The sequence below is a fragment of the Ostrea edulis genome, chromosome 1 (genome assembly GCF_947568905.1).
Source record: "Ostrea edulis chromosome 1, xbOstEdul1.1, whole genome shotgun sequence".
NCBI lineage: Eukaryota > Metazoa > Mollusca > Bivalvia > Ostreida > Ostreidae > Ostrea > Ostrea edulis.
The window spans coordinates 3,582,741-3,609,798 of NC_079164.1; the positions used below are offsets into that span (position 1 = coordinate 3,582,741).

The window sequence follows — 27,058 nt, forward strand, 5'->3', positions numbered from 1 at the left end:
TTTCTACGTCCAACGGCCATAACTTAATGGAAAATCAACGGACCAAGATGAAATTCAAACTTGATCTGTAACTTGTTATGACAAAGCAATGTACCAAATATCAACTGAATATCTGCAAGAACAGAGGAAAAAAGTGCAGAAAACTGGACTGACGGACAGACGGACGCCGTACAGACAGACCTAAAGTCCCCTCGACTTCATCAGTAGGGGACTATAAAAACCAAAAAAAAAACAACAAATTAATCTGTTGGTTTTGTAAATCACTCCACATACCCCGACAGGTAAAGTAAGAAAGGGCACAGCTGGTCGTTCACAAGCGGCTAGGAAGAGGAGACCCAGGGCAGCCACAAGGTCCAGAACCTTGAACCACTGGTGGTGGGCGATTTGGTAGGCCGGCAGGGCACTGAAGCTCCTGGGGTGGGTATAGAACTTGTCGTTATTTTCCCCCTCCTGCAGAAATATGGCCGCCTCCTGATAGTTAAGGTCCCACAGCCTTTTGTTCTCTCTCCGAGACATATTTTCCCTGATGGGAAACTCGTACCCCATGTTGCCTGTATCATTGACGATTTCATATTCAGACTCCGCTAAAAAATATAACACAAGTATAATATCAAATTTATGTCATACTAACTTTAGAAAACCTCTTCACATGCTCATATTAAACTCTGAACATTTATACAAAGTCATACACAGTCAAACTTTGGTTACAGCAAACCTCCAAAGCCGACAAAAAAAGTTTGTTATAAACAAGGTTTGAAGCTTTGTTATATCCTATGCCATTATTTTCCTCTTGTAAGGGAATAATTCAAAATCACTTTGCAATAAGCATGAATTTGTTATAAGCATATTTCTTAAAAGTATGTTTTTCTGTATGACAGACCCGCATATGATGCAAATAATTATAAATTGACACATGTAAGTACATGTCTATATGTGTGACAAATTTTGTTAAAGAGGTACTAAGTAAAAATATTGATGCACTATGACGAAGCACAAGAGTTCTACATTAAATACAAACATCACATATATAATAAATCCATCTTTAATGGATCTGAGGTAGAATACACTTAAAAGATTGGGGAATAACTTCACACCCTGTCACAGGCCTCTGCTCCTGTTCAAATTTCTAAACTACCCATCCTCTCATAAACTGTGCATCTTCCTTTTTAAATACATGCAACTCACCAGCAACACCCCTCCCTAAAAATGGGCAACAAAATTCCATTGGCAGAAATTACAGCCCCCCCCCCCCTCAACTGGACCCTTCAAAATGGACAGTAGAATTCAATTCAAATAAATTATGATAGTAAGATGGACACAAATAAGCTACCAATTGTGAGATGTTCTCATGTTACAGGGAAATGCCTGGTTTGAAACATTTACTAAAATTCTTCAGTGATATTTGTATGTGTGTGTAAGCTCTAGAGTAAATGAACTACATGTATACCCATTAGCTATTTATAGCAACTCTACCTGAGTATACACCTGTACAGCCTGACCATTATCACTGATTGCTGAATGATAAGAATTAAAAACAATGCTGACACAAACATACAAAACAGTGATTAACAATGAGACAATGATTTCATTAGAGAATAAAATTCACACAGGGGTACAAAGATCTACCCTGTGGGTTATAAAACCTTTTTGAGCACATTTTCATATTCAAACTCAAACTCTGTGCTGAAAATCTTACTCATACTCAAAAGTAAAGATTACAAAACTTTCATAAAATCAGCCTCACACCAAACTGGAGTACAGGGGTTCCAACAGTCTCATTTAAAATCAGCATTTCGCAAATTCTAAGGTTGTTATAACGATCTTAAGTTCGTTAATACAACATATCATTGGGTCAAATGCTGTCTGGCATGCTTTATACCGATTGTTAAGCCGTTCTTGGCACACTGATTTTGACTAAGGATGGACTCCGTTTACCTGATCAGGAAATAGGGCTCACGGCGGGTGTGACCGGTTGACAGGGGATGCTTACTCCTCCTAGGCACCTGATCCACCTCTGGGGTGTCCAGGGGTCTGTGTTTGCCCAACTCTCTATTTTGTATTACTTATAAGAGTTATGAGATTGATCACTGTTCGTTATCTTCACCTTTATAAGAGTTATGAGATTGATCACTGTTCGTTATCTTCACCTTTATAGGAGTTATGAGATTTGTCACTGTTCGTTATCTTCACCTTTTATAGGAGTTATGAGATTGATCACTGTTCGTTATCTTCACCTTTATAGGAGTTATGAGATTGATCACTGTTCATTATCTTCACCTTTATAAGAGTTATGAGATTGATCACTGTTCGTTATCTTCACCTTTATAAGAGTTATGAGATTTGTCACTGTTCATTATATTCACCTTTATAGGAGTTATGAGATTGATCACTGTTCATTTTTTTTACCTTTCATGCTTAAGATTTTCGAGTATGCTTCAGAGCTTGCTCAGAGTTTTACTCAAAACAAACATGGCTACATAAAAAAGTTTAATAACCTCCAGGCCCGAATGTGAGAGCCTAACCACAAAGAAAATCACATTGAAATTATTCATTTTTATTTAGCTCTGTTGAATTATTTTGTGTGAGAGCTCATGCAACAATCCGAGTAACTGAGCAAATTAAGAACCAAGCTGGATCTGAAGGTCACATGTGGCTGTTTAATCTTAATCTGAAGGTCACATGTGGCTGTTTAATCTTAATCTGAAGGTCAGACTAAAAGATCAGGAATACATGTGCAGAGTTTATCAGTCAGCCGTCAGAACTGATATTTGATCTTTAAAATTGCTTTCATAAATCTACAAATGTTTCATATTAGTATATCATCAACAGTGATACCATATTTTTACAATCAATAAAATACTGAAATTAACCAACCATCCCATAATTACTAGTACACAAAGTATATAAATTATTTCCTCTGAGGACACCCTGCCTGAAGTTTTTCTCAATATCTTGTAATGTTTATAACTAACGGGACAAAAATCCAGTGAAGTAGTTGCGCAACCTCTTAGCCACAACGGAAGCTATGATATTGTTACACACTGGGATATCCATTAACAATTGTATATAGGACAAGTACACCCGGGATTAGTTTCCCTATTGAGTCATCAACATTTTAGTAATTTATCACTGAATTTCATTATTTTTTTAATTTGGATAAACACATTGAACATCAATAAAAATGCCCATCTGACATTAAATTTTTTTTTTTTTGGCTTGATGTACTCCGTTTCACATTTTCTGAATTATGTAACACATGAAAATCAGATTTACAAATTTGCTGATGTTTTCATTACATGCATTACAGTTACACAGATTCCATGTTCATTAATAAAGAGGTTAAAGTTTTCAATTCGTTCATAATAGAAATAATTCTGAAATTTTCAGAGGAAGTTTAAAACTAATTCAAACAATCTCTAAATAGAATTTCATGAACTTCAAAGTACTTAAAAAAATAATCCAGTTGGAGCGATTTTGACGGTTGGTACGTGTACAACAAACAAATCACTTTTTTTATTGTTTAAGCCCAATTTGTTCATCGGATGCACATGATGCAATACAATAAAAAAAAAAAGTTCATAGCTTAATTTTTTTTCCAGAAAATGTCGGAGCTACAATTCTGTCATTGTTCTATTAGATACTTTGTAACATAGCTAGGTAATGTGATCAGTTTCTAAAACTCCAGAGCATTAAAAATATTGTTACACTGGAAGTGATGGCTTTCGTTTGTTTTAATTTTTCCATCAATTTACCTTCAACTTTGAGGAAATATACTAAATAAATGTCATTTGGGCAGTCCTTTCAGATTTTAATATGTATTAAAAATCATTGCAGACCCTGTGCCATGTAAGCACTTGACATATAATGGTAGTATAGGGCAAAGTCTTCTCTCTCACAGCTCTCCCTATACATGTTGTTTAAAAGGAAAATATGATAGTAAAATAATGAAAAATTAAACCTTAATTACCTATGGAACTTGAAAACATTGGTCAAAATGGTGCAGATTTAAATGCAAGCACGAGGACCTGTACTTCACCATTTTGAATCTCGTGTACCCAAGTTTCATATATAATATCCGTAAATGGAAAACCATATTTCATCAATCATATCACTCCTCGATTGAACCAGGTCTCATATGTTTGTAAATATGCTAAACACCACTGCTAAACATGACATCACAATGCTCTTTTTACATCAATTGCATTATATTTCCCGCGTTCAATGAGTAGGCGGACGAAATGTCTAAAGTCCACAAAGGACCACAATGGAAACTAGCTATATGCTAATTTGTGTTATCCTGGATAAATAAGTGCTATTATCATTAATGTCATGTAACAAGATGTAAAGATGACAGCTATCTGTACACATCAGGATAACTTCAATTTTTTTAAACCTGTTATGGATATAAATACTAATACCAATACTTTTAGCTTCGCCCTAAAACATGGTCATGCAATAATTAAGGCATAATTGGCATTTTTAATTATGAGACTTTGCTTCAACATAGAGGTCAACTTGAATACTGTTATACTTCATAATGCCATAACATATGAAGTATATATAGGTTATATTTTCTTTAATGTGCTATGAACATAAAATTATTGCTATGATTATTTTTGGGGGGGCAACAAATTAGAATTGATATTAAACTATATCAGTAACAAGAATGAAAACATGGTTAATTCTAATGTATTGGCTATATTCTTGTCTAAAGGTATCACAGGCACCTGAATTTCAAGTGAAAAGTTTAAAGGGAAAAGATGTAATTACTCAGTTTTCACTCTTATTTCAGGGGAGATAACTTTGTCAAACTCATAACTTTCTACTTAAAGGACACAACGCATGTTTCTAAACTTTTTCATTTTTTCAGCAAAATTAACTCTTTTTATGCTTAAAACTACTTTAAATGTGTTTTAAATGAAATATTTTGCGTAGTTTTTGAGTTTGAAAGCGATGAAATTCAAATCTTGCGATATGCATATTTTCTTTCGCTAGTTTACGCGCCATTATGTGTGACGTCATATGCGCCCTCGGGTTTGAAAACGTCTATTAGCCATTTCATAAACAGATTAGATTTAATCGACAAAAAACCAATTATCATGTTAACGGCTTGTAAATAATAATGCATTAAGATGTTTTGTGCCAAGCTCAGGTGTACTAGTTGTCGGTAGAAAGGATTTAGGCTGAGTATTTTTCAATTTTTCGAAGGAAGGTACGAGAAAAAAGACGTGGAGAATTTTTTTGTTGGAGCAAGAACTTTACCTTAAAAAAACACACCCAGTCACCTTTTCAAACACCGCTTGGACAGAGACCCTGATAAACTGCCAGAAAACTTCTTAAGAAGTATGATTTCACCATCAAAAGAGTGGTACAAGCTCTCAATTATTTTATATGAATTTTTTGTGATTTTTCCCGGAATCTTAAAAAAGGTGTTTTGCTTGCAAATAAGAGATTCTTGAGTAAAATTTTTGTTGTGATTTGGTGCATGATATGAATATCTAATAAATCATGCCTAAAAGATTCAGATATAGAATCTAATACAATATATTTTACTGATATATCTTTTTTTCAAAGTGACATTTATCCGTAGATTAAAAAAAATATCAGCAAATAACGTTTTCGATTTTCATAAAAAAAAATTATTTAAAAAATTAGATGTCTATCTGAGTCCTTTAGGCATGTTTTCTTAGATATTTATATTATGCATCAAATCACAGCAAAATTTGGACTCTAGAGTATTATACAAAAAATTGCAAACAAAGTACCTTTTTTTATCATTCCGGAATAAATCACAAAAAAATTCACATAGAATTCGATGGTGAAATCATAGTTTATAAGAGGTGTTTTAATGAGCCATTGAATAAAAATTAAGTGTACAGGCTAACTTTGATACGTACGAAACCAACATCCATTGAACTTAACAATTTTGTGAGAAAAAATGATTGACAAATAATTTTTTTCAAGTCACTGCCTTACTTTTTAATGAAATTTTAAAGAAATTTAGGAAAATATCCTAATCAAACTTACACAGGCTAGACGTTCTTCTATTTTCTTGGAGAGAGCGAAGAGGCCGTTCTCCATCACCCGCCATATTTGTTTTCATTCATTCGGAACAATTTAAAAAGGGGTGTTCCGAATTAAAAGTAGTACGTTTATATTCATTCGCAGTCACGTTCTACAAAATAAATTATCATTCCAATTACACAGAAGGATGTTTACTTAGTAAACTAGATATTATTGAAACTAATTTTAAAGTTGAAAAAATTGAAAACTATTAAAAACTATAATTAATTTGTTTTAAAATCCATGGCAAACGACATAGAACTATTTGTTGCTAGTGTAAGAAACAACAACACCATATGAGTGATTTGACTTGACAAGATGGAAGGATATTTTTGTTAAATTTTGAAAGTTAACCTTTTGTGTGATTTGGCAAAAGATATTGTAATTTGAGGAAATATGGCGACGGGACAAGTGTCGCGTGTCATCACGGAGGGTATTCCAGCTGAACCAACCCTAAACCTGAAGCTCCACATGCCTCAACCACCGAACAGTAAGTTTGGTGGTCCCCCAAATAAAATCAGGAATAAATTGCGACTCGATCCGTCAAGAGCATTAGAACCGACACGAAAAAAGATTGCAACTATTGAGGCTCAGCGTGTAATGTCTGTGTTTGAGGATACAATAAGTAAAGCCGAGATTGTCACCATCCTACCATACATTTTGGAGAATAAAGAAAGATTTCGGGTCAGCCTCGGTGCCGAACTGTCTCTGTTACTAGACATTCATAAAAATACTGTAGATAGCTATGAAGAAATCAAGGAACAACTGGATATTCAGTTGCGTCAAAGACGTATCCGCACTGCTAGTACAGAGAAGAGTGAAGGATATGGTGGACATGGAATGGAGGACGCAGGTGAAGTTGGGGAAACACCCACTGAAAGTCCAGTTCCTGAAGCAGAAGCTAGGGATTACTCGAGGAGAGGCAGTATGGCAAGTGTCCAGTCTGCCAGATCGGTCCAATCTGTAGAGAGTTATGATAGCCAGACAGAGAGAACGATGAGGAGTCTCAGTCTCGTGGCACAACAGCTGAGCAGTTCCTGCAAAAACATCCTCCGAGCATTCCTGGCCAATCCCAATGCGCTTAGCATGATAAAAAATCAGGCAAGACGATCTGATAATAGTAACGTGTTAATCAAGGACATGTGTGACCTCCGTGATATCCTCCTGAACAAACTGCTGACCACTCCAGAAGAAGAGAGAGAGAGAATGCAGTACATCCAGGAAGTCTCTAAACGGGAACGACAGAACGCCACAGTCATTGAGGACCTAGAACAGAAACTCAAGGCTGCTATGGATGAAAAAGATGAAGAAGTACATACTTTTTTTAAAAATCATTATGAAAAAAAATTATATTTAAATTATTTTATCTAGTCTTTTGCATTTGCTTTGTTTTCTCAAAATTCTTTTCCCTGTACATTCAGTTTGATACTGAAAAATTGTATATTCATTGGTAAATACAAATGGCAGTAATAAGTTCTGTACAAGTATTTTGTGAAACAATGATAGTTTTTTTTTTCAAAAGTCTTATGCTGTTATCATATTTAGCATGGTCAAATTATTTTGTTATCTTATTTTTTTTTCAGATTAAGAAGAAGAACTCTGTTATCAGGAAGCTTCAGGCAGACCTCCGGCAGATTGAGAAGTTTTCTGACGAGAACAACAAAAGGGTAACCAATGAAGCAGAGAAACAAGAACAAGCGGATCTGAAGAACAGCGAAGGCAAAAAACAACGTTTAATGACGGAACTTAACCAGCTGAAAACTCAACTTCAGAATGCTGTTATGGAGCACAGAGAAAATGAGCAGGAACTCAGAAGAGTATGTGTTGTTACTGAGCATGTAGAGCAGTAGTCACCTCCAATTCTCCTCCTGCGGCTGTCTGAAATGTCTGATGTTTTCTGATCTTGCAAAACCTTGGGGGGGGGGGGGGAATTTAAATATCTTTTTTAAATTGTGCCAGAAAACATCAGGAAATTTCAGATGCTCATATCCTCAACTATATTTAGGTACACACTGAACAAGGATATAGATGAAAAATTTCAATGTAGATGTCAGACAAATGCCAAAAGCAGGCACTTTTCAGTAATGTTAATTATTGTCATGGGGAAGAAATTATTTCTATGATTTCATTTTGATTTCCTTTTAAAACTTTAAATATATATTCTCTTACCTAATTTTTATTTGCAAAAAATAGCAACCCATATGGTAAATTCTTTGTATGGAAATAGATGACCGATTTTGATATATATATATATATATAGATGTTTGAAATATTTGCTGCTTTGTTAACTCTTTGTTCAGTGTTATCAAGTCGATATCTAGCACCCTGCACTCTCTGTAGATGTTGTACTCCATAGCACTCTCTTATAGCTCACTCCAAATAGCACTCTCTTATAGCTCACTCCAAGTAGCAATCCTTTATAGATCACTCCACATAAAGCACTCTCTTATAGCTCACTCCACATATCACTCTCTTCTAGATCACTCCACATAGTGCACTCTCTTCTAGATCACTCCACATAGTACTCTCTTATAGATCACTCCACATACACTATAGCACTCTTTTTTAGCTCACTCCACATAACACTCTCTTCTAGATCACTCCACATAGCACTTTCTTATAGCTCACTCCACATAGCCACATAGCACTCTCTTCTAGATCACTCCACATAACAATCTCTAGCTCACTCCACATAGCACTTTCTTATAGATATTTCCACATAGTGCACTTTCTTAAAGCTCACTCCACATAACACTTTCTTCTAGATCACTCCACATACACTATAGCACTCTCAAATAGCTCACTCCACTGTTCTAGATCATTCTACATTGCACTCTCTTCTAGATCACTATACATAGCACTCTCTTATAGCTCACTCCACATAGTGCACAAACCAGGTCACAAGTGTTGATCCATAGTTCTCGACTAGACGTTTTTATCCACTTTGCTCACTTTCTCTTGCGTACATTTCTTCACACAAGTACTATATAACACAAAGTACTTTTAACTGCTCATAATAAAGGCAGATAATAATAAATTGACATAGATTTTATCTCTCAACCATAATCACAACTGTGGCAGGTGAGGGAGTCTGGAATAGTATTTTTGAATAGCAAGCTTTAAAAGAAACAAGAATTTTTTACCATCCAGAAAGTGTTTTAAGGAGGAATAATACACCAGAGAAATTTGATATAAATGGAAAATGGAGGAGATATGTACAATTTTATTTTGAAATTGAAAAATTTCAAATTTACTTTAAAAAATGCAGTTTTAGTAGAAAATAACATGAAAAAAGAAATAAATGAAACCCCTGCTAGACTCAAACTACCCAGCTATGCAGTTAAATTTGGAATACATGTATTGCTGATATTTGTATTTTGATTCAAGTTTTAAAAGTCAGCCATAATGATGTTGTATTATTCCTCCACCGAAACACTAAGACTAAAATGTAAAATCATGAATGATGTGTAAGTAAAATCACACCAGTATTTCTACAGTCAAGTAATGGCAGAACCAGTGTCAGGTAACAAATAGAAAACTAGGTTTTCTTAATTAAAAATCAATAACAAGTTAACCCTGAAAGGATTCGTTAATTAGGAAGACATACACGCATCATCTGAACTATTCAGCAACACTGTCTACATTCAACATGAGAATTCTGAAGCTCAATGTAGTACATCTAAGAGAGAACATATTTATATGAGTGCAATATCTACAGAGGAGTTACTTCCCTTTAAGGTGGCACTGACCCTAATCCTCAGTAACAGGGTAATTTTCTAGTTCCCTGCTTCTTTGACCTGTGTCAAATGTTGACTGAAGTTGGATGGTTTCACTAAAACAGCTGCAAATGCAGTGTTGGTTTTAACTACTTGAAGTATTGCTAAAACTGCAAGTTAATTGTATGCACATACAACATTTTCATTTACAATACATTAATTGAATGGTTCCCAGGCAGTGGTACACTAGGTAGGAATTTGATGATGGTCTAGCTAATGGCAATTTAGATGACCATTTGAGTGCCATGGTTTGTCAGTATTTGGAAGATTGTCAGGATTAGCAGTCTCTCTTTCCCCCCACTCTCGCTATTGAGACTTTCCAAAGTCTCGAGATCTCGAGTCTGGGGAAATCGAGACTACTGGATTAGTCGAGTCTGGGGAAAGCAAGACTACTGGATTAGCCAAGTCTCGAGTCTGGGGAAAGCGAGACTACTGGATTAGCCAAGTCTCGAGTCTGGGGAAAGCAAGACTACTGGATTAGCCAAGTCTCGAGTCTGGGGAAAGCAAGACTACTGGATTAGCCAAGGCTCTAGTCTGGGGAAAGCGAGACTACTGGATTAGCCAAGTCTCAAGTCTGGGGAAAGCAAGACTACTGGATTAGCTGTACATGGTTGTTTCCCTTTATTACATAAAATTTAAGTCTGTTTATATAACAACCATTGGTTGTGATAAGATTGAGAAAGAAAAAATATCAAACTACCATTTAGCCAATCCAAATGGTGCCTTTCTCTAATGCAATATAATAGTTTATTTATTACTTTTCTTTTGAATACAGTCAGTTCTCATCATGTTGTTGCATTTTGTGATCTGGAATATTTAGAAATATATTAAATGAATTTGGCAATTAACTGAATTTTCATATATTATACAATAGGTGTAGTAATCACATTTCTTGTTTTAGTAGCTGCACTTCTGTAGCTCTCTGGTGAAATATTGGGATAGCCTGAGATCATCTCTACTTGTCTGTCCCAATATTTTCACAGAGAGCTTCAGACCTTCAGCAGTTGCAGGCTGTCCAGCGGCCCTAAAATTCCTAATTTTTTTCAGTTTTGCTAAAATTTCTTTAAAAAATGTAAAATTCAAGGGGAAATCCTAAAAAAGCCCTTATTTTTCATGTCAATTCCTACTTTTTTATCAGTCTTGAAAAATCAAAATGCATTCATACAAAATGTGTGTTATTAACGTAGATTGCAGTTCTTATTCAGATAATGCTGATGCAGTGAAAGGCAGTTGACCTGTGGATCCATGTGTCAAGCTTGTTTATTGGTTATAGCCAATAATAGCTGAGACCATGGAACACTGGAATACGCCCTTCCTGTACTTACATCTTATTTGTGTGTCATGTGAGTTTCTTTATTGTCAAATTTGACAAGGTAAGTCCTTTTAAATAATTAAAACTTCCGCAATTTGGTTAAAAATTCCTAATTTTAGCCCTAATTTACCCCTAATTTTTTTTAATTTTACACCTAAAATTTGCCCTTATTTTTTGTCCAAGGGTGCTGGACAGCCTGCAGTTGTGTAAATGGGTGTAGGGCAAATTAATTGGGTGTCCGGGTAGCGCAGAGGGTGTCCTGGTAGTACAGAGGTAGCGCTCTTGTTTCTCACTGCTGCGACCCGAGTTTGATCCCCGTGATCAGCAGTGGTTGCATGTGAGAGGGTATGGTGGTCGTCCGATGGGTTTCCTACGGGTACTCCGGTTTCCTCCCACATAAATGACCCCCTAGCACAAACAACCGTGCATCAAAGGACCCCATTGGAAATAAGCTTTCGAGCTTTCATGGGTTATTCTGGGTATTTATGTATGAATGTTTTACCTGTCATGGGTTATTCTGGGTATTTATGTATGTTTGTATGTATGTTTGTATGTATGTTTTACCTGTCATGGGTTATTCTGGGTATTTATGTATGTTTGTATGTATGTTTTACCTGTCATGGGTTATTCTTCTCCTTCTCCAGATCATATTCATGTTTGTATGGGTATTTGGTATCATAAAAAGATATCTGATAGCAGCAAAATCATTCGTGGCAAAACATGGTGTTACTTAGTAATGTTAGTTTACACTCACAAACACTAATGCTGTATGTAGTAATGATCACACTCACAAACACTAATGCTGCATGTAGTAATGTTAATTTACACTTACAAACACTAATGCTGTATGTAGTAATGATCACACTCACAAACACTAATGCTGCATGTAGTAATGTTAATTTACACTTACAAACACTTATGCTGTATGTAGTAATGTTAATTTACACTCACAGATACTAATGCTGTATGTAGTAATGATCACACTCACAAACACTAATGCTGCATGTAGTAATGTTAATTTACACTTACAAACACTAATGCTGTATGTAGTAATGTTAATTTACACTCACAAACACTAATGCTGTATGTAGTAATGATCACACTCACAAACACTAATGCTGTATGTAGTAATGTTAATTTACACTCACAAACACTAATGCTGTATGTACATGTAGTAATGTTAGTTATACCCCCCGCAACAAGTTGTGGGGGGTATACTGGAATCGGGTTGTCCGTCCGTCTGTAGACGCAATGGTTTCCGGGCTCTTAAAGCATTATCCTTTCCACCTACCATCACCATATCATATATATGGACTACCCATGGGATGAAGATGTTCCCTATCGATTTTGGGGTCAAAAGGTCAAAGGTCAAGCACACTGGACATTGAAGTAGCAATATGGTTTCCGGGCTCTAAAGCGTTATCCTTTCCACCTACAGTCACCATATCATACATATGGGCTACCCATGGAATGAAGATGTTCCCTATTGATTTTGGGGTCAAAAGGTCAAAGGTCACGTGCACTGACATCTAAGTAGCAATTTGGTTTCTATTTAAATTCTTTAACGGCTTTTTTCATCGCATGGAACACCCTTTGGGAAATTGGGGTAAGCGGGGGGTATTCTTAGTGAGCATTGCTCACAGTACCTCTTGTTTACACTCACAAACACTAATACTGTATGTAGTAATGTTAGTTTACACTCACAAACATTAATGCTGTATGTAGTAATGATCACACTCACAAACACTAATGCTGTATGTATTAATGTTAGTTTACACTCACAAACACTAATTCTGTATGTAGTAATGTTAGTTTACACTTACAAACACTAATGCTGTATGTAGTAATGTTAATTTACACTCACAAACACTAATGCTGTATGTAGTAATGTTAGTTTACACTTACAAACACTAATGCTGTATGTAGTAATGTTAATTTACACTCACAAACACTAATGCTGTATGTAGTAATGTTAGTTTACACTCACAAACACCAATGCTGTATGTAGTAATGTTAGTTTACACTCACAAACACCAATGCTGTATGTAGTAATGTTAGTTTACACTCACAAACATTAATGCTGTATGTAGTAATGATCACACTCACAAACACTAATGCTGTATGTAGTAATGTTAATTTATACTCACAAACACTAATGCTGCATGTAGTAAACTTCACACTCACAAACACTAATGCTGTATGTAGTAATGTTAATTTACACTCACAAACACTAATGCTCTATGTTGTAATGTTCACACCCAGAAACACTAACACTGTATGTAGTAGTGTTAGTTCAAACTCACAAACACTAATGCTGTATGTAGTAATGTGTAGTAATGTTAACACTCACAAACACTAATGCTGTAAATGAAATTTACTCGATACTGCCATTAATGTTGTATGTACATGTAGTATAAATTAAATATCACTAATGCTGCAGCACATTAAGTAGTTTGGGTATATTGAATATCACTAATGCTGCAGCACATTAAGTAGTGTGGGTATATTGAATATTACCAATGCTGCAGCATGTTAAGTTGTGTGGTTATATTAAATACCACTAATGCTGCAGCACATTAAGTAATGTGAATATCAACAATGCTGTTTGTAGTTATTCTGCATGCTTAGTAGTGTAATGTAAAATAAATTTTCAAGTGTGTGTATTTTTTTAATTATTTGAGTGGGGACATGATAGCCAAATACAGAAAGCATATAATATTTTAAGTAGAACAAGAATTGATTTGATTCTCATTTATATTTTAATTTTCTGATGACCAATTACAGAAAAAGTTCCGGGTTGAATCCCAGGTGGAGAACTGGATTCAGAAGTACGACACAGACATGAATGAGAGACAGGTACGGTTTTCGTAGAAAGGTTTGACAGATTATTAAAGATTTATTCCTTTGATGTACGTCAGAATTGTATGCTTGATTTTGGTTTTTGACAGAACGAGTACGAAGAAATCGACCTGGTCTACACAGAAGAAAAGAAACAACTTCACGAGCTCGAGGAACGCTTCAAAACTCTGGAGGCCGAGTACCAGCAAATCATGGAGGAACGGCGAGTATCGCGTGAAAAACGCGAGGCTGCGGAACGAGAGATGGCTCTCATGGTTAAAGCCGCCACTACGATTCAGGCCTTCTGGCGGTCATTCAAAGTTCGCAAAGCGCTCAAGGCACGCAAGAAGAAAGGAGGCGGGAAGAAGAAAAAGTAAACTTATGTGTGATGTCACTAACTGCGTGGCTAGTTTGCTGGATGTTGTGTGGCTGTATAACAATCACTGTTGTGTATAAACTGACATGATTCGTACCGTGCCACCATCACTGTTGTTGATATACATGTAATTTTGATTTCAGATATCAAGTTGATTAACATGTCCAGCATGAAATTACCAGCAGTGGGTTTTTTTTATATCTAACATATCAGTCACATTCACTATCACAATTTTTGTCATTTTTTTTTCAATTTCAGCAGATGGATAGTTGCCAATTCTGCACACACTCACCCAACTAGAGGGCGGCATCCTCTGAATTTGGTTAAGTTTAAGTTATCCTCGTAAATTTGTGTAATCATTCACCACAGAATACATGTATGTGGTTTCCTTGTGTAGATATTTGTAACCAAAACCTAAAAATCACCCTCTTTTTACAAGCAAGTAACTCGCTTTCAGATTATTCGCGATGGCAACTACGCAGACTTGTAACTACCATTTGTATACACGATATAGTGCTAGTCTCTGTCCTATACACATCATGATTTATGTGTGTGTGTGTGTGTGTGTGTGTGGCTGTCTCTGTACATGTGTTATACACATCATGATTTATGTGTGTGTTTGTGGCTATTAGCTGTCTCTATTTTGTAGTGTATCTGTAACGCATGGTTACTGAGTTGTCCCCCTTAACTACAATATATACTGAGTTGTCCCCCTTAACTACAATATATAATATTTCTATTACTTAGTGTTCTTTTGTGTAATTGTGATCAGTCATAATGTATACTTCCTTACTTTCAACTTGATGAGAAGGAAAATTCTGTTGATAAGAAACGTTGATTTTATCTTACAGTTTAGCGTAAAGACCTTGTGGTATCTGGTGTACAGACTAATTTTGTTGAATGATAAACGTTGACTTTTTGTTACAGCTCAGCGTAATGACCTCCCAGTTTCTGGTGTACACAATAAGCATTTCCTGTACAGTGTACGTAATTCTCGGCGTGCTGGACAGTTTCAAACGAGTGCTGGTGTGGTATTCAGATGTATATATATATATAATGCACACTATTAATTAATTCCGTCCAATCAAAATTACTCTGTTACAGATTTATTGACTTTTGTTACTGTCTATATGATATGAAATAAATTTCGTTCATGCCGTTATGCATTATATTATGTGTTTATTACTCCATTGAGAGACGTCATAATGTTCATGACACATACATGTAGAACATGATTATAGTGAACTTTCGAGGACAGCAAAAAACAGTTCATTATAATTCATTATACAGTAAAGCACGGTTATAGTCCACCTTCAGAGCCAGTGAAAAACAGTTCATTATAACCCGACTTCATTATACAGTAAAACATGGTTATAGTGAACCTCCAGGACCAGCGAAAAACAGTTCATTAAAACCAAACTTCATTATACAGTAAAACATGGTTATAGCGATCATCCTGGGCAAGCATAACACATTCAATATAACCAAACTTATATTCAATATATGACCAAAATATTCAATACAATGTTTGTTGTTTTACTCTCGTAGGAGAATAAATATCACTTAGAAATAAGCGGGAATTCATTGTAAGCATGTTGTACTGTGTATAAAAATATATATATATGGATATATTTATACATTGAGTATTTATGCATGTTTCAAGGTTACATGCACTGGTTTCAACCTGTCTCTTTTTAATTTTAAAACTCTGTCCGATTCCATCTTTGGGGTAAAATACTAGTGTATGCATAACTGAAATAGTTTGGTTGTAAATGTGTTGTATTTATAGAGCCAAGATTTACAAAACAATAGCACAGTATGATTCCATATATCACAAAAATATTAAAAAACAAAATATTCTATCAAAATTACAAATAATTATATCTTTATGTATCAGAGATAATAATTTCCCTTTATATGGAATTAAAATCTTAGTTCATACCTGATGTATAACATAATGCTTAGAGTTGGCCATCTTTTGCCCTGTGATTAGAACCTCCAAGAAGTTAACATTAATTAAAATTCACATTGTACTGCTACGAATAAATTTGTAAGGATAAGAATAGAATACGAAACTTGCAGAATACGAAACTAACTCACTGATTATGAAACTGCATGTACTTAAAACCATTTTAAGACATGTATCTATCTCTTTGAAAAAAATAAATGTGTATACAATTGCTTCTGCTGGTGCACACTTAAAAGGAAGCACCCAGGTACTGTTCATGACTTCCCAGCGACATCTGTAACATTCATCTACATTACTACACAATCATAACACAATCAGGAAGTCTTTGTCTTCTCCCATTGTTCAGGAGTTAAGGTCTTCATTTGGAAAGCATGGATGACTTTTAAATCTTCCTCTAAAACTTTATTCACTAATCTGAAAAGACAAAATATTTGTTTGTTATGCCTTTGATTAACAATTACTAATGAGACACTATATTGCTCGCCTGAGTTTCCGAAGTAAAACTCTAAACCCTCACTAAACAACCAATTAAGTAAGTTTTGAACAACACGTTGCAATTAAGAAGTTTACAAGCAACAAACAGGAAATGGCATACTTTAATCAGAAAAGCTAACTTGAGCTTTACAGTTAATAGAAACTATCAATAATTTGTCTATCTTCAAACATACAAGGCCATCATTAAAAACATTTTTGTTTGATGTACTCCGACCCACATTTTTCAAGGTGGGTCGGTAGGTAGGTTTTTCTTTTTTTTTTTTTTGGAACGTACGTCATGAAAATTTCTAATATTTTCATTCAAAATAAGGAGAATTTTCTATTTTTTAAGGGACCCCCCCCCCCCCCCCCCCAAATGAAATTTCAAATTGCTGAAAAAAAATGATAGGGTAGGAGCAAATTTGATGGGTCGGTCGGAGTACATCAAACAAATCAATTTTTATTTTTGGCCCAAGGCATCTTGCTGACTACATCACTCAAGTGTTCATTCTTTCAAAACACAGAAAAGATTCTGCATTCTGATCAAGGTGTTTGATCCTCTCAAAACAAAGAATAACCATGACTCCACATTCTGATTCAAGTTATTGACATTTCACCAGATTAAACACAGATTTTTTTTCCTTTCATTTCTCTTCTTCACCAAACGCTCAGTATTTAGAAGTGATAATCATGGCTTTCAGATGTGACCTTAGAAATGGAAGTCCCAAGTTGCAGCAGGCGTTGGCAAGTTAAGGAACTCTCACTGCTACATGTATGGTCCTAAGTGCTAAGCCTAGGTCTAAATTTGGTTGAGATATTTGGAATGGTCGTGATATTTGTACTGGTTGAGATATTCAGAGTGGTTCTAATATTTGGACATGCTGAGATATTTGTGCTGGTTGAGATATTTTTCTGGTTGTGATAATTGGACTGGTGGTGATATTTGGACTGGTTGAGATATCTGGACTGGTTGAGATATTTGGACTGGTTGATATATTTGTGTAGGTTTAAATATTTGGACTGGTTGAGATATTTGGACTGGTTATTATATTTGGACTGGTTGATATATTTGGACTGGTTGTGATATTTGCAGTTGGAAATGATATTTGGACTTATTGAGATATTTGGACTGGTTGAGATATTTGGACTGGTTGTGATATCTGGACTGGTTGATATATTTGTGTATGTTTAAATATTTGGACTGGTTGAGATATTTGGACTGGTTGATATATTTGGACTGGTGGTGATATTTGGACTGGTTGAGATATCTAGACTGGTTGAGATATTTGGACTGGTTGAGATGTTTGGACTGGTTGAGATATCTGGACTGGTTGAGATATCTGGACTGGTTGAGATGTTTGGACTGGTTGAGATATTTGTGTAGGTTCAAATATTTGGACTGGTTGAGATATTTGGACTGGTTGAGATATTTGTGTAGGTTGAGATATTTGGACTGGTTGAGATATTTGGACTGGTTGAGATGTTTGGACTGGTTGAGATATTTGTGTAGGTTGAGATGTTTGGACTGGTTGAGATATTTGTGTAGGTTGAGATATTTGGACTGGTTGAGATATTTGGTGTGTTTGTGGTCATTAAACTGGTTGTAAAATAAACGTACATTTACATCAATACAAAAATCACTCCACTTATAATAACATAACAAAGTCAAATCTTGCCTTGATTGGTTCAGATGGTCTAAGAATTCTGTAATTAACATTAAAGTTACCTGTGTCTTTGTAAAAGTGGAAGCCCTTCAAATTTGGAGGAGACAATCACCGTCTGAAATTTGGCACCACACCCATCTGACATGTCCATCACCTCCTAATACAGATAGATAGAGACGAGTCAACTCTAATGTTTCTTTAAACAGATGGAAGCAAGTTACCTCTAGACTAATGCTTTCATTCATACAGTCATGAATTTTCAGATAACATATAATCAATTTGTGTTCATAATATCTGCAGGTCTCTAACATTTATGCGACTTCCCGTAGGCCATCATCTCGAGCCACAGTTCCGAGTCCACATAGAGAGAATGTACATTCTGGCCTTGGTTTGCGATAATGTCAGTACCTACATAATTAAGGGGTAAAGAACTAAATTCGCATGTTGTCATCAAGACATCCCCCCCTTTAAAGAAATTAAAATGATGAATGTTGATCCAAATCAATTAACAAGCACTAATAACACTTTATACTTTTTCTATCTGCTTATAAATTCACAAAATTAATGAAAGTGTCCAGGTAGTACACATGTGGTGCGTCTTTGAATGTCACTTGAAATATATATACTTTATAAATCAAATGAGTTACTCATCTTGCTAAAATTACTCAATCCATGGTCACCTGTGAGATTTGCACTTGTGATCTATAGAATCCTTATAATGTCATGTACATGGGGGTCACATAGTGAGGAACATTCATAGACCATGAAATGGCGGTGGTTTTATCGTAAAAATCTAAACACATATCAAAACTTTGATACTAATTTTATATGTAACAGGAAGGGAGAAAATACAGCAGACCAGACTGGGATTTGAACCCGGACCCCCTGAATCTAGTCAGGTGCTCTACTAACTGAGCTATCTGGCCACCAATGATCGAACCTGTCTCAGGCTGCCACATTCCTTCATCCTTAAATGTCTGCACACCTTGCACACATCAACTCAAGAATTTTTTATCCCAGCTCTCCTCTCAGGCATTTTCACCTGTCAGTTCCAGGGGCTGGTCTACAGCACCAAATGCAACAGGAAGGGAAAATATACAATTGACCAGACCAGGACTCGAACCCGGGCCCCCGGCCTGAATCTCTAATCTAAATCAACTGAGTTATCTGGCCTGAATCTCTAATCAGATGCTCTTTCAACTGAGTTATCTGGCCACTGGCGATCAAATCCATCTGACCACCACATATACATATAATATAATGCTTCAGTGTGATTAAAATCAGACTCCATACTCATTATGATAATGAGACTGGAATTGTTTATGGTTTGAGTGTCAATTTTTACAATTATTTCATGCATATATCAAATTCAAAATTACTACAAATGTGGGTTCTTCCAGGCGTTTTGCCCTGTGGGCCCCAACAAAGGTTTCGTCCTACACCAACTAACCCTCCTGCGATATGATTCATTACTTCAGCTACATAGATTTACAGTATTTAATCAGGGACCTATATACTAATACTTAGTATATATAGGTCCCTGATTTAATGCATTTCTAGAAATTGAAATGTTTTTATCGCTACGCCATTGACAAGAACTTAGAAGTCTCAAATAAAACATCCCAGTGATATAATGAATAACATTTAAATAAGGATTTGTGACAAGTCTCTTTTACGAAAATATCAATCGAGACAAAAATTAAGTAAGAGGAAATTCGAGCCAATATATAGTTAAACGTGAAATTTAAAATTCTTCGTAGAATAAAAAAATCATAATTCAAAAATAGGAATAGAATATTTTACCAGATGAGTTACGTCAGCCAATTCTGGTGAAGATTTCAATTTCTGTTCAATGTGCTCCGTGCTCGACATTTTCTTCTTCCGAATGAAACCGAAACTAAACAAAACGATAATAAAGTTTCAAAATTCCATGATATTTTCGTGACGGGTATAGACTATAAAAAATGATAACAAACAAATTACATGATTTTTGTTTCGTTAAATGGTAAAAGAGTTGATAATATCTCAGATAAAAAAAAATTTAACATAATTTCTTTTTATCTAAACGTCATCTTATTTCTGTAATGACATGTCAACGAGAGAGCTACTTTCACTTTATCTTTTTATACTACATTTCCTTTACAATGATGCTGTTTTTGCAAAGTCCGGTGCATGTAGAAAGCTGTCTCTTTTGGACTTAGTTATAAAAGATGAATGCCCGAGTGTCTTTATTCTACACAGTTTCAAATCGTGGAAATTTAATCGAAGGCAGGTGCTTGCTAGATCTTTTCCTTTGGACCCCATCGTACAGAACTACGTGAGACAAGTCCACGACAGTTTATTTTCCGTCACATACCCTATGCCTTTAAAGTCACAGACCTACCTTGTGTCATATTCTAAGTCAGTTCTCGTCGATATTTTGGACTTGTCAGACGATGTTGTCAAGAGTGCAGAGTTTGTGAATTTTGTGAGTGGAGCTAAGGTATCACCTGGTTCTATCCCCCTGTCACACAGGTATGGAGGGCACCAGTTTGGCTACTGGTCAGGTCAGCTGGGGGATGGACGGGCAGTGATGTTAGGGGAGTACACCAATCAACAAGGAGAGACATGGGAGCTTCAGCTGAAGGGGTCGGGGCGGACTCCATATTCTCGTCGTGGGGATGGGAGGGCGGTTCTCAGATCATCAGTCAGAGAGTTCTTATGCAGCGAAGCAATGTTTCATCTTGGTATGTAAGCTTTTGCTTAGCTTGTAACTTACACGTACAAAGCAATATCAGTACGTCCAAATAATGTTTGTATTATGTGTATAGGGGTATTGCAAACTATAAGTACTAAAACAATCATTATAGTTACTGGCCAGAAAATCAATCTGGAAGTATAGCCACGATCTACGTCATTATTTTGTGTTTTTCATGCTTCAGGTATTCCTACCAGTCGTCTACGTCATTATTTTGTGTTTTTCATGCTTCAGGTATTCCTACCAGTCGTCTACGTCATTATTTTGTGTTTTTCATGCTTAAGGTATTCCTACCAGTCGTCTACGTCATTATTTTGTGTTTTTCATGCTTCAGGTATTCCTACCAGTCGTGCAGCAGCTCTTGTGGTGTCAGATGACCCTGTGATACGCGACCAATTTTATGATGGAAATCCGAAACCGGAGAGAGGTGCCATTGTCTTACGACTGGCTCCTTCCTGGTTCCGGATCGGGTCTCTGGAAATCCTGGCCAAAAACAACGAGATTCAACTTCTTCGACAGCTTTTAAACTTCGTAATTGAAAAATACTTTCCCCACATAGACAAAACTGACCAGGATAAATACCTAGCTCTGTACAGTACAATTGTGTCAGAAACTGCGGAACTGATTGCAAAATGGCAGAGTGTGGGCTTCACCCACGGTGTTTGTAATACAGATAATTTCAGCCTGCTTTCCCTCACAATTGATTATGGACCTTTCGGATTCATGGAGGAATACAACCCAAACTTCGTACCAAACACCTCCGATGATGAAGGGAGGTACAGTTATGAAAACCAACCTGGTATTGGTGTTTTTAACTTGGAAAAATTAGGAGAAGCATTAAAACCGGTACTGAGACACCATCAGACAGAACAAATACAACATATACTGAACGGTTATGAGAGAAATTACAAGGAAAAGTTTATGGAACTATTTAGACAGAAACTAGGGTTGTCTACTGATAATGAAGATGATGAAAATATTGTTGCAGTATTTCTGAAAATCATGGAAGACACCAAGTCAGATTTCACTATGTCATTTCGAGAACTTGGAGAAATTGATCTGATGGGATTAAACTCTGATACTATACCTCACAAATACTGGGCATTGACCACAATGGCAGATCATGAGTGGTTCTGGAAATGGATTGCAATCTACAAAACCAGATTAACACAGGAGGGAACATCAGAGAAAACGAGACAGTCCCTTATGAATAAAACAAACCCTAGGTACATACTGAGAAATTGGATGGCCCAGGAGGCAATACAAAGGGCAAACAGAAATGACTTTAGCGGGGTTATCGAACTTCTCAGGGTCCTGGAACACCCCATGGAATGGAACGCAGAAGCAGAGGAGGCAGGCTACTCCTCCCTACCCCCAGAGTGGTCCAAATCACTCCGGGTCAGCTGCTCTTCATGAGCCTAATTTGTATACATGTATTGAGGTGTATTTATTAAAACGTTTTACCATGTTGTTGTGCTTTTGTTGTCTGTAGCTGAATTAACAATCACAATAAACAATCTGGGTCAAAAAGAGAAATTATTGGTATATCTAATCTGCTGGTGACAATCGTGTCATTAAGTTGATCAGATTCTTGGGTGAAAAAAAATATTTATTTTTTTATATATATATAGTTATGTTTTGGCTAAAAACAAAAATAAACCTAGCTGGGATGTCAAAAATCACAATTTACACATAGATATTCTTTATTAAAACATTCTTTTCACCTCTATTGTAATTTCTTATTTATGAGGACCAGTTTATACATGTTTTTAGTTTGTCCTCCAGTGAATTTGACGTTTTAATCTCCCTTGGAAACCAATTATAGGAACCCAATACTGAAAATTTAAATCGTATCAAATTAGAGGCCCATGGACCCAATGGTCGCCTGAGTATCACAGAATGCGAATCAAATTAGACGTGTTCTGTGTATCCTACAATTCTTCAGGAGTAAAGAAGATGTATTAGAATTGTATACATTACTATTTTCAGAGGTCTTGATCCTACCCCTAGGGCCCCATATGGCAAAAAAGATTTTTTGTTTACCTACCCCAAAATGATATTACACAGCAATGGTAATGAAAAACTGGTCAGGAAAGCTGTTTAAAAGAAATAATTTAAAAGATGTTCAAAAGTTGAGAATGGATGAGCATGATTACAATGGATAAGCATAATGAGAATAAGAATGATTGGTTTTATATAGTGCTTTTTCCAGCGTATGCTGCTCAAAGCGCTTTACATTGCATTATTACCCCGGCAGACCTTATATCAATTCTAGAACTTTCTCAGCCTCCTAGGAAGCACACGGTGCAAGCTGCCATTACAAGCGCTAGAACACTAACATTCTAACAATATCTTTCACTGTCTATAGCCAGGTACCCCTTTTACACTTGGGTGGAGTGAGGAAATTCATGTAAAGTGCCTTTCCCAAGGACACAACGTCGGCCAGGACTCGAACCCACGACCTTTTGGTCGAGAGTCTGACAGCCTAACCACTAGGCCACTGACGCCACAAGCATGGCAATAGGTCGTGAGTGTCTCAGTTCCGTGTGGTGCCTAACTAACATAAACCTATGTGTAGCTAATTGAAGAAATCATTAACTATCTGAAGATATCGTTAACTATCTGAAGATATCATTAACTATCTTAAGATATTTTTAACTATCTGAAGATATCATTTCTTAAATCATATTGCTTTTGAATTGATGAGAGCAAAAATTGCACTGCATTGATGATGTGCATCATGAATTAGAATTTGATAAGAGCAATTGAGCACCACTATGCCTCCTTACACTCATTTAAGTGTCACTATACTTCCTTATGCTCAGTTGAGTATAACTCGGCTTCCTTATACTGAGTTTAGTGTCACTATGTTTCTTTATTCTGAGTTGAGTGTCACTATGCTTCCTTATATTCAGCCTAATATAAACCTGGAGTCCTATAATCCTGGAGTCTTATAATCCTGGAGCCCTATAATCCTAGAGTCCTATAATCATTAAGTTTTATAACCCTAGAGTCTTATAACCCTGGAGTCCTATAAACCTGGATATAATCCTGAAGTCCTATAATCCTGGATATAGTCCTGGAGTACTATAACCCTGGAGTCCTATAATCCTATGAACCTGGAGTCCTTTAACCCTGGAGTCTTATAATCCTGGATATAAACCTAGAGTCCTGTAATCCTGGATATAAACCTGGAGTCCTATAATCCTGGAGTCTTATAATCCTGGATATAAACATGGAGTCCTATAATACTGGAGTCCTATAATCCTGGATATGAACCTGGAGTCCTATAATCCTGGAGGCTTATAACCCTGGAGTCTTATAACCCTCGAGTCCTATAATCCTGGATATAAACCTGGAGTCATATAACCCTGGAGTACTATAACCCTGGTGTCCTATAATCCTAGAGTCCTATAATCCTGGATATAAACCTGGAGTCCTATAATCCTGGATATAACCCTGGAGTCCTATAACCCTGGATATAACCCTGGAGTCTTATAATCCTGGATATAACCCTGGAGTGCTGGAGCCCTATAATCCTGGAGTTCTATAACCCTGGAGTCCTATAATCCTGGATATAACCCTGGAGCCCTATAATCCTGGAGTTCTATAACCCTGGATATAACCCTGGAGTTCTATAATCCTGGAGTCTTATAATTCTGGATATAACCCTGGAGTGCTGGAGTCCTATAACCCTGGATATAACCCTGGAGTCCTATAATCCTGGAGTCCTACATCTTCGCTAGCCAAGGGTGATGTTCCACGGTGAAAAGAGAAACACCGTGGAGCGTCACCCTTGGCTAGCGAAGATGGGAGTCCTATAATCCTGGAGTCTTAAAATTCTGGATATAACCCTGGAACCCCATCTCCAGCCAGTTAGATGTCACAGCGGCCGGCGACACATTTTGGAGTTATAAAAGCAATGATTAACACAAGAATCTTTTTTTGCCATCAAATAAGAGAGAGAGACAGGGGGGGGGGGGGGGACCAGTAAAATGTGTATTTTAGTGAGGGAAAATTTCCAACGGACAGAAGTTGTGGGGACAGAATTGCACTATAAGAAAAAAAATGTCATCACAATTAAGTCCCCATAAATGTGACCTACAGCATGTGAAAGATGTAGCTACAAAATATTAGCTTAGTGAGGACAAGTGGTGTGAGGACTAAACCTGTCTATACATCAGAGACTGTTTTAATGTTAGAAATAAGTTTTCAACAGTTTGATATTTTGTAATGTATCAATATATATGTGTATCTATGTATGGCTAACAACACATTCTTATATAATGTGCTTTAGTGCCAATAAAGAATTGAATTGAAAGAATTGAATTGAATATTCTCTCCAAGAAACCCTTTTTTCATAATTCGAACGAGAGTACTAGACAAACTTTTATAGGCATCCCTATAGCTATACCTAAAAGAGTACCTTTTTGCCTTTAGAATAATAAATGTGTGTATTCTCTTCTACACATTGTGAAAGTATGTTATAATGAGAGAGAAAATGTGGAAGGTATGGAGGACAAATTATCCGACTATTTCTCAAAAATAAACATACGTTAGAAGGCGACACAGGTTCGCAAAACTTGATTACATTTGGTGATGTTTCATCATTTACGAAGTCCTTCATCGAAAGGGGTATTATACCATCTCCCAGTCTCAAGGGATTAGTTATTAATTAAACAAAATGTATGTTTGTTTCACCTTCCAAGCATAGTTTCCATATTTAATGACTAGTCAATCCAAAGAACAATGTCCGAGTCAGGTCTTGAATGACCAATCAAAACAATGAATGTCCAAAAGTGGCAGTCTCTCTCTCTCTCTCTCTCTCTCTCTCTCTCTCTCATAGATCGTCCAGTCAACGAAGATTGACATTGATTGTACCATACACGTCATTAAATTAATTTCTCTGCAAATGTGCAGCTGCAATAATTGTTGTGGTCATTAGTTGTCATTGCTTATAATAGGATAGCTACCTTTGGAATCAGGCGCACACAGGTTATAGTTCGTCACGGACATTCATATGAAGCATGGTTTCACCAGCAAAAGAGTTGTATATACAATCTTTTTATCTTTTGTATGGGTTTTGGTGTGCTTATTTCCTTCAAAATAATAATAATAATATAAAAGTTGTTTTGTTTGCATAGCAGATAAAATAAATTTAAATGTAAATTTCGCCGCAATATGATATCTGACATAAATACACTATTTCATAAAACCTCCAAAAAAAAAAAAAAATTCTTGTGGACAAAAGAAGAGGATGTTTATGAAAATATAAGAGTTATTTGATGATATATCACCTACTTGTTTTATCTACAGCTAAAATCTATATGAAACATTTTAGTTGGAAGGAGAAAAGGACATATGATAAATCAAAGGTATTTTTTGAAGAAAAATGAAACAGAGCGACAAAATGTCAGAAATATCTTCATTTTTAGACTTGAAGCAACCCAGTAACAAAGATAGAACTACTTCTGACCAGGCGTGCTTCAAAATTGAAAAGTCGCAACATTTTGACCATGTCATTTAAAAAAAATTCTATCTAAAACATTAAATACAATTTAATGTTTTTGATTTTTTTTTTCATAAATATTTTTATCAAAAAGATTAAAAGTGTATCGGAATCTCTTAGACATTGAAGTGTGGACTCTTAAAATCTAATACTTGCAAACAAAGCACATTCTTCTATAGGTTAAAAATCAATACAGGACACAGCTAGGGTGATATAGAATATATATATAGATATAGCATATTAACTGACAATTTAAGAACATGCAATGAAATATAAATATATGAATCCAATTCTAGTATGATCTTAAAATATTATGCAATTTGAATAAGCCTAGAAGATT

The 27,058-nt window shown here is 35.9% G+C and overlaps 4 protein-coding genes and 1 long non-coding RNA gene across 5 annotated transcripts in view; 2 read left to right on the forward strand and 3 right to left on the reverse strand.

Moving 5' to 3' along the window:
* LOC125664453 (two pore channel protein 1-like) overlaps positions 1-6,134 on the reverse strand; it is a 45,929-nt gene extending 39,795 nt beyond the window's left edge. Inside the window, exons 1-2 of the mRNA XM_056151036.1 lie at positions 6,028-6,134; positions 274-584 (exon numbers count right to left, since the gene is read on the reverse strand). Coding sequence (XP_056007011.1) covers positions 274-584; positions 6,028-6,103 — 387 coding nt within the window. The 5' untranslated portion in view covers positions 6,104-6,134. The remainder of the gene's footprint in view (positions 1-273; positions 585-6,027) is intronic.
* LOC125664451 (dynein regulatory complex protein 10-like) lies at positions 6,126-16,603 on the forward strand. The gene is made up of 5 exons (XM_048897214.2): positions 6,126-7,374; positions 7,647-7,880; positions 13,936-14,007; positions 14,100-14,362; positions 15,293-16,603. The coding sequence occupies exons 1-5, from the start codon at positions 6,460-6,462 to the stop codon at positions 15,300-15,302; spliced, it is 1,494 nt and encodes a 497-aa protein (XP_048753171.1). The 5' UTR covers positions 6,126-6,459; the 3' UTR covers positions 15,303-16,603.
* Positions 11,522-11,957, reverse strand: LOC130050889 (uncharacterized). The gene is made up of 3 exons (XR_008799270.1): positions 11,766-11,957; positions 11,654-11,715; positions 11,522-11,611 (listed from the first exon to the last, which is right to left on the reverse strand). It is a non-coding gene; the product is annotated as an uncharacterized LOC130050889 (long non-coding RNA).
* On the reverse strand, positions 16,127-26,198 carry LOC130050840 (bolA-like protein 2). Its single transcript, XM_056151630.1, has 4 exons — positions 26,183-26,198; positions 20,276-20,369; positions 18,535-18,629; positions 16,127-16,748 (listed from the first exon to the last, which is right to left on the reverse strand). The coding sequence occupies exons 2-4, from the start codon at positions 20,342-20,344 to the stop codon at positions 16,649-16,651; spliced, it is 264 nt and encodes an 87-aa protein (XP_056007605.1). The 5' UTR covers positions 20,345-20,369; positions 26,183-26,198; the 3' UTR covers positions 16,127-16,648.
* LOC125664450 (protein adenylyltransferase SelO-like) lies at positions 20,364-22,679 on the forward strand. Its single transcript, XM_056151206.1, has 2 exons — positions 20,364-21,198; positions 21,544-22,679. The coding sequence occupies exons 1-2, from the start codon at positions 20,562-20,564 to the stop codon at positions 22,623-22,625; spliced, it is 1,719 nt and encodes a 572-aa protein (XP_056007181.1). The 5' UTR covers positions 20,364-20,561; the 3' UTR covers positions 22,626-22,679.
* Positions 26,199-27,058: the final 860 nt, after the last annotated feature.